Source organism: Chelonoidis abingdonii, chromosome 5 (assembly GCF_003597395.2).
Source record: "Chelonoidis abingdonii isolate Lonesome George chromosome 5, CheloAbing_2.0, whole genome shotgun sequence".
In the NCBI taxonomy this organism is placed as follows: Eukaryota; Metazoa; Chordata; order Testudines; family Testudinidae; genus Chelonoidis; species Chelonoidis abingdonii.
The window spans coordinates 127836373-127844701 of record NC_133773.1 but is presented as its reverse complement, the minus strand read 5'-3'; the positions used below and the strand labels follow the sequence as shown (position 1 = coordinate 127844701).

Sequence of the window (8329 nt, the reverse complement as noted above, 5' to 3'; positions counted from 1 at the left end):
CTCCTGGCCCGCCGCGGGGGGTGAAGTGCGGCAGCGAGCTGCTGAAGCCCGGCGAGGAGGCGGCACACAGCCCCCGTGTGGCGTACGGCGCGCGGATTCCGCCCCCTCCCCGTTAAATGTCGTCTGAGGAGCTGCGCGCCGAGTCTCGCCCCGCCGCCGGGACACACCCGGGTCGGCGAGGGGTATTAGTGCTGCGCCCCACCTCCCCGGGGCGTTACACTCAGTAACAGGGCCGCTGAGTATCATACTGCATCTCCCCGCTCACTGCCCCGGGGCGTTATATTTAGCTAACAGCCCACTGGATATCAGTACTGCTCCCACCCCCAGCTGCCCCCTGGCGCGCAGTTAACGAGTACCAGCTCGCAGGTATACTTGCCGGTATGTACTGCATCCCCTGCTCCTGCCCCGGGGCATTATAATAACAGCCCACTGGGTGTACCCCTCCCCCGCCCGAGGGTATCAGTATCGCATCCCCTGCTCCTCCCCCGGGGCATTATACTCAGTAACAGCCCACTGGGTGTACCCTTCCCGCCCGAGGTATCAGTACTGCACCAAGTTTGGTCTGCGTGGGTGTAATCAGTACACCTGATCTGACAAGAAAAAACCTATAGGGCTACTGCCAAGCTCCCGTTCATTAAGTCCAGTTTACACTGAATAGCTGTTCTGGATGAAGTGGTCAGCATGAGACCTCAGCCTATGCTCTCTTAGAGGGGAAGACGCTGGGAGCCTCTGCCGATGGGTGACCTTGGCCAATCCCTCCCTTCCACCTCTTGCCATTTGCTCCATCTGTAAAGAATGTGTACTTCCCTTAATGAAAGTGCTCTGTAAAGAACCTAGGTATTTAGCAATTTGCTTTAGCCCAGTACTTTGGAAGCTTCTCAGTCGGTGATGTGCCCAGCACACTTTCCTAATGGAAAGTTAAATGTAATCAATAACTGTTATTGTGGGTGGCACCATACATAGGTGTCATACATCTCAGTCTTAAAAAGTCCGCAATCATTGCTCTCTTTGTCTACAAGTGTGTGTGTGGTGAGGGGGTGGTGGGTTCAGCTTAGGCTGATGAGTAAGATCTGTGAGACTTTCACCAGCTACACTGCGCTATGCTATTGGCTTCCTTGGGGATTGTGTCTCTGGCCTATCACCTTCTTAGAAGTAGGCCAGAGCCAGCACATAGTGGGATGTTTAATGTGGTAACTGGACCAGTCCTGAAATTTCCTGAGGGTGTGCGGCTCATTTGAAATTTTTAGGAATCCATAAATGGCGGGTGGAAAGGTTGAAAACCACTGAGAAGGAAATTTGGGCAGGCAGCTATTCCTGTATCTCTATTCCCTCACTGCCGTCTGCACAAGAAAGCTGAGTCTAAGGCTTGTTACACCTAAAAACTAGGTTTGTTCGGGACTGTAAAAATTGCACCTCAGAGGCATAGTTAAGCTGACCTAAGCCCCTTATAGATACCGCTAGGTTGATGGAAGAACTTTTTTTTTGAAAAACCTCACAAGGGTGGGATGTACAACAGCGATGGAAACGCTCTATTGCTGTCATCACAATAGTGGTGTGCAAACTTTCCAGTCAACCCCCCCCACTTACCATTTATGGAATTTGTTGTCGCCCAGCCCATTGCACCCTACATCTTGCGCGGTGAAGACAGCAACTGCTGGCCAAGGCAATTGCTGCGCTTACTTCTGCACTACTGCGGGCAGTGGCGCTGGCGGCCTTGGAGCTGGGTGGCTGGACAGTGGTGGCTTACTGGTTGGAGCATTTGTGTGTTTGCAGCATGGGAGGACGATTTTTTTTTTTTTTTTTTTTTTTAAATCCTGCCTCCTAATCACCACAGCTATTACCTATTCAATTTTTATCCCACAAATACCCACGCTATTTTATCTGTCCATCATTATCGGCAGCGCATCTTGCAGGACATGTGGAAATCCCAGTTTTCTTCATGTCCGGTTCTCCCTCCCTCGCCCCCCCCCCCCCCAAGAACCCTGCTCCTGCATCCTCCCCCACAAAGTTTGCACACCACTGTCTGTAATGCAAGCACTACCAGCTATGCTCTGTAGCACTTGTAAATATAAACATAGCTTAAAAAACCTTTATAGGGAGGACAGCCACAAGTGCTGAAACTCGAAAAAGGGAAAAGCAGGTCTCTAAGAGGGATAGGGAGGGATGTTGAAGCTCGATGTCTAGGGGCTAGGAAATCAGATTGGCATGGCACTGGAGGTAGGAGGAGCAACAGTCTGAGTGGTCTGTCTGAAGTGATATAAGTTGGAAGTCAGGAAATCTGCTGATTTGGGAGGGAATAGTTTGATAACGGGAGGGAATTTCTGGAGCATACATTTCCAACAACTTGAGTCTTGAGGATTGCACTCACTTCATGGCCCACATTGTCTGTTTCCTGACAACACCAGTGCAAGATAGTGTGCTGGTGCAGCTTGATCTCTCCTTTTCCAGTAGATGTGCCCTTTGCAAAACATCATGTTTAATAGGCCATTGTCAGATAGGAAATGTTGTTGAGGTGGGACAGTGTATTCTAAACATGGTGTGGGGAAAATTGTAAATAACATGATTAGTCACGCTCACTCCTCGAAGTTACAAACCAAATGTCCTAAAAGATATATGCACAAGCATTGTTTTCAAGAGTAGTGTGACTTCAGAGTGGCTATTGTAGATTTTCTGTTGCAGTCAATTCAGTCCTGTGTCCGCTGCAATCCTGCTTAAAAAGGGCGCCTTCTTAGCAATATCTGCTTCCTGGTATCTTTTGAGACATACTGTAACTGGCTGCTAAGTGCTGCACAGCTCTGTGTGTCTCTCACATTACAAATTAAATATACTAAAGAAAACAAATAAAGCGACCTCCCAAAACTAGAAATAAGAATCACTCACCAGTCACACATGAGCCTCTCATATCAAGACCCTAGCTTTCATTACACGCCAGAACTAGCATAAAAGCCCCAGAAAGCTTAGGTAAAGAAAAGGACCTGTATGTGCCTGAAAGTTACGAGATTAGAGGGTATTTTGGACGCAAGAGGAGTGAATGTGAAGATTTTGGCTCTCATGGAGAACACTGACTGGCTCTTGTCTCAACTATGGAGCTGCAGTCGAGTGACACGAATAATCCATTGAAATGCTGCCAAAGCCATCCTCAGAACAATACTTCTGAGATACTTTTATTAAAAATATCTCCTTAAAATTATCCAAATTTAATTAAGCGGGGCAGGTTCACTTCACTCATTTTGACTTCTGTTAGCCCTGCAGACTTGTTCAAACATTGAAGAGTGAGCTAGTTTCCTGTTCTACTCATGTAAAATTAATCAAAACGACCAGCCAGTTCTAAAAATATGAAACTGTACTGTGTGACAGAAGCAGAAAGTGCTGACTTTTTCAGATTCTAATGGGAGTTTGTGGAGCTAGCAGCTACAAATATATTGTTGACTTGTAAACTGAGCAAGCTTGGTCTTCCAAAGAGGACTTGCACAATGTAATTTTTTAGTCCGTTGCCAGTGTACTTGGATCTGATAAAAACTGCTAAGGGTAAGTGAACTTTTCCTCCATTTCACCCCCCCCACCACCCCCCCCTCAAAAAATAAAATAAAAAAATCATTATATAAGGTAAATTCAGTGAAGATGAAAACTTGGGTAGTCAGATCCAAAATCTTTTTTTGCATTGTTTGCATTGTTAAAAATAACCGCAAATGGAACAGAAGCTATTAACCAAAGGGAAATTTAGTGATGAGCTCATTGAGAAGAACAATTGTTACATAAAAATGCCTTTGTTATTATTGCTCAGATTAAATGGTGATGCTAAGGAAGTCATGTCAAACAGTGTTTACAAAATCACAACTTGTTAAGGAACTTAAACAAGTAACAGCTGCTATTGAGATATAACCTTACATTCTTTGGCTTTTTGCACCAGAAACAGCAATTCCCATTTTTATAGTACGGTACAGACTAGAGACAGTGCCTCCCTACAACAACTAATAAGTAGTAATATAATTAATTAATACAGGAGATCTGGGCTGTCTAAGAGTAAAATCTAATGTATATTCAGACTGATTTTTTTTTAATTTTTTTGAATTAGGTTGTATTATGAGTTGATGAACCTGTGAAAATCACTTAGATTTCAGTGGATGGAGCTTCTTTAGTGTACTGTATGTTTTTCGTTATTCCTCATGACTATGTGCCCCTGATCAGGTGTTAGTACTCAGAGCATTGAGGTGGTTTCTGAAAATATTAACAGATTTAGAAACAACATTGCATCAACTTTTGCTCTGAAATGATGTGTACAGTGTGTGTAACTGTGTATCATGTGTAGTAAAAGGTTTAAACATCAAATTAGTATTGTGTTCTGTGACGGTAAGGTTGAATATAGGCTTTAAAAGAGACAGTATTGTTTCATCCTTCTAAAATAAGCAAACTGGGTAAGTATATGGTAACAGGTGGAACAGGATAATTTGGAACACACTTCTGGACTACAATGAATGGTTGGGATTAATAGAATACATGGGTTGTGGATTAAAAAGGATTTTTGATAGTCATTGTCCATTTTTTAATCCCTAAACCTCTCTTGAAGTGGCAAGTCCTATCTAAGAATAGTATCCAGCGAAGTGATTCACAGAACCCTCCCTGGCACTTGATCCATTGCTTAAGTGTCTGCTCTTTTTTGTCTCCTAATATTTTGCAACTTCTTGGGTAACCTTTCATTCCAGGAACTCCAAGTGTTTTACAAGTAATTAATGAATAATTCTTCAGCACCCGTGGGGTAGGTAATTAACCTACATTTTCTTACCAACCACCATAAACCCATTACCCTTGTTTGTCCTCATTGACTAATTAGAAAAAATTGGTGCCTGGTCTTTTTAACATCTCAGTGTATTTGTAGACAACTGTAAATTCATTCGTCTTACTGCTTTCTCTAAGCTGAACAGGCAGTTCTCCTACCCATTCCTAATGGATTCATTCCCTAAAAACTTTTTGTTCTTTTCTCAAACCTTTGCAGCTAATCAGAAGTTTGAAAGGATATCGAAAGGTCAATCAGTTCTGAGGAATAATTACCCTTAATTTATTTTGCATAATATACTCCTGTTAACGGACCCCATAGTGGCATGTGTCAATTTTTCTGCCAAGGATTGCATTTACTCTTTATGGCTAGGTGTGTCATCATTATCTAAGCCCTGTATTTGGGCATTGTGGTGTTGTGCTGCCCCTGAATATCCCTGGGGAGAGATTGTCTAAACCTGGATGTAGTGTTTGGCACTCCATGAATGCACAAGCACAGAGGTTCTCAAACGGGGGGTCGGGACACCTCAGGGAGTCATGAGGTGAATTACAGGGGTTCACGAGCTAGTCAGCCTCCCACCCCAAACCTGCACTTTTGCCTTAGCATTTATAGTGGCGTAAATGTACTAAAGTTGTTTTAATTCATAAGGGCAGGGGTTGCACTCAGAGGCTTTGCTGTGTGAAAGACGTCACCAGTACAAAGTCTTGAGGAAAAAACCACACTCACATAAACTACACTGAAGGGTGGCGGAGTCAGGGCTCTGCCCCTTCCACCTTCGTGGTGGAGCCAGCTGCCTCTAGCACACTGGAAGTGGTAAAGTGTAAAGCACTAGAAATAAGGAGTGGGAGTCTTTGAGCTGCAATGTAAGACAATCACTATCTGTCAAAATTTGTCATCCTTACATTTCCCTGCCCCTCAACTCAACCATCTTAAGTATATTGAATCTGTTATGACTTGGCCATTTCATAATTTATATCTCCTTGCCAGCTAGAATGTTATCTTAACCTTATCACTGCAGATATAATAACTCCCTCCATTCTTTCGATTAATGAAATGCTGATTAATAATAACCTTTGGTGGAATCCTATTTCAACATACCTTCTTAATGGACACTGAACCACTAAAAACAGTTTTAGGTTCTAGCCCAGTGTGAAACTCGTTATAATTCTTATTAATCCACTGCATAGTGGTTAGAATGGAAAGAAATTAATAGGAACTACTTGGATGAAAGTCTGGACGCTCTTGTCTGGTTTTCTTGTCTGCAGGCCATAACTTTGCCTTCTCTCTCATCCCCAATGCTATGATTATTTGAAATTCTGATGCTGTTTGTTACTAGTGGAAAATTAGTTGTTGTTTTTTCATGTTTCTTTATAGCAATGTTTGTCCAGTTAAAGCCTTGCATATTTGGCTGTCTGTACAAAAGTAAATAGCGCCTCATTTCCACAAGTAACTAAATTTCAATCCTTTTGGAGCCGCGCGGCGGGGCCCGCCCCGAGCCTCCCGGTTCCCGTGCAGCCCCTGTCCCGCTCTCACCTCATCCACCGCCCGGCGGGGCAGATGCAGCATCCCCAGCAGCAGTTTGAGCTTGACGGCCGAGGAGAGGCTGTGGAAGCAGAGGCGGATGTTGTCGATCACCGAGGCCGTGAGCAGCGAGGCGATGCTCGGCGGCGCCCACAGCTCGTCCGTGGAGCCCAGCTTGTTGTGCAGCCACAGGCCAGTGTCGCTCTCCCGCATCGACGCCATCTTGAGAGCGGGGCGAAAAAAGAGGGGATTCTCCGCGGGCATTTTATGAAGACACCTAAACGAAGGGAGGGTGAGGACCCCTGTGCGTTGCCGTTTCGTTCGTAACCCAAAATGGCTGCGCCCTCTTGCCGAACATCCACCATTGCGGGGGGCAGGGAATTCCGTAATCTAAAATGGCGGCGCCCTGTTGTTGAGGAAGAGCCATCAAATCTTCCCTGATGCAAAATGGCGCCTCTTCCGTATTGCAATATGGCGGCCCCCTGCTGGGGGAAGTGTCACAGGCAGACTGGCTTCCCACCCTTCTCCGCGGGCTGGTTGTGGCCTCAATACTCCTTTTTGGTATTAAAGGGCCAAGGGACGGGACTGAAGATCAAGCGTCTTGGAGCGAGCCTCACAGCCAGGCGCGGCAGCAGCTCTGAGTGTGCCCTTTCCGTTTATACATCTCACCTTGTGGCTGGCTTTCATCTCCGTCCGCTCTCTTCCTTCCTCCCGCTTCAGCCCCGCACCTTGCTGGCCAATACCCAGCACAGCTGTTGCCAGCCAAAACCTAAGAACTGTGCTCGGCCCTGCAGCTCATGCTGTTACCAACTGTTTCTGGCTTGGTGGCAGCAGCCTGTTTGTAATAAGGGACTACTAATTGGAGATATACTAATGTCCTAGAACTGGAAGGGACCTTGAAAGGTCATTGAGTCCATCCCCCTGCCTTCACTAGCATGACCAATTTTTGATCCAGATTTCTAAGTGGCCCTCTTAAGGATTGAGCTTACAACCCTGGGTTTGGTGGGTCAATGCTAAAACCACTGAGCTATCCGTACCCCCACCCCCAGATACTAGAGCTGGCAAGAAAAGTTTGAAATTTAGGTTTAAAAAAAAAAACCTCTTCTCCAACGACTTCCCACCTTCTTTTGAGTAGAGTGTCACGTCAGTCAGCGTGACACTCTACTCTACATCCTCCATTGTGGTATCTGGGCAGCTCACTTGTTTGGTCCCCTGTTTGTTCCCCCTCTTTCCTTGCTTTTAAAACAACAAATCCAACTTGCCACCAAATTGATAGATGATGAAATCAACTTGCAGTGCTGTGCTTTGACAGAAGCAAAGTTAACTGCCTTTTTCATCATCTGCCCAAAGATTTTAGTATGGGGTGATGGTGACAGGAGGAAGACAGTGTACACACCCAAAGCAGGAGACATTAGGAAACATAGGCCCCTTTCATACACACATGCTTAACTTCATGTACCATGAGGGGGTCTCTGCTTTCCACACCTGAGTAATGATAAACATATGCTCAAGTCTCTGCAGGTTAAGAGCCTTATAAATACAGCTTAAACTGCTTATTTTAGTATAGCAATAAACTAAATAAAAATGGGGGAATCTTTCTGGGGCTGCATGGAGACAGAATGAATTTGGTGAACCTGCCACGCTTAGGGATTTTTGGAAAACCATGCTCATTACAATTGTGAAATCTCTTTACAGCAAGACAATCTGACATCTCTGTGGGAGCTGAGCTGATTGGTGTGATGAGCTCTAGGCACACACTCTTCTGGTATCTCTACTATTGTGGAATTTTCTCTTTGTTAATATCTGAAATGCTGTGTGTCTCACAGCATCTAAAATTCTGCACATGCAGTGCTGATTTTGTATGTGCTTTGTAAAGTACTTTGGGGCAAAAAGGGGTGATGTGAATGGATTTTATTATAAATCAGCACAAGGGAAAGAGTCATACTTTTTTTCTTTGTTCTTAACCAGTCATTTCTGAAATGAGTGCAAGTAACAGATGTAGCTTGCTAATGCCATAAAAGGGTAGGGAAAAAC

General features: G+C 44.8%; 1 protein-coding gene across 1 annotated transcript in view; it reads right to left on the bottom strand.

Moving 5' to 3' along the window:
* The window catches only part of NELFA (negative elongation factor complex member A), a 45083-nt gene extending 37708 nt beyond the window's left edge, over positions 1-7375 (bottom strand). Inside the window, exon 1 of the mRNA XM_032775946.2 lies at positions 6308-7375. Within this exon, the coding sequence (XP_032631837.1) occupies positions 6308-6559 (252 nt within the window). The 5' untranslated portion in view covers positions 6560-7375. The remainder of the gene's footprint in view (positions 1-6307) is intronic.
* Between the last annotated feature and the right edge of the window lie 954 nt (positions 7376-8329).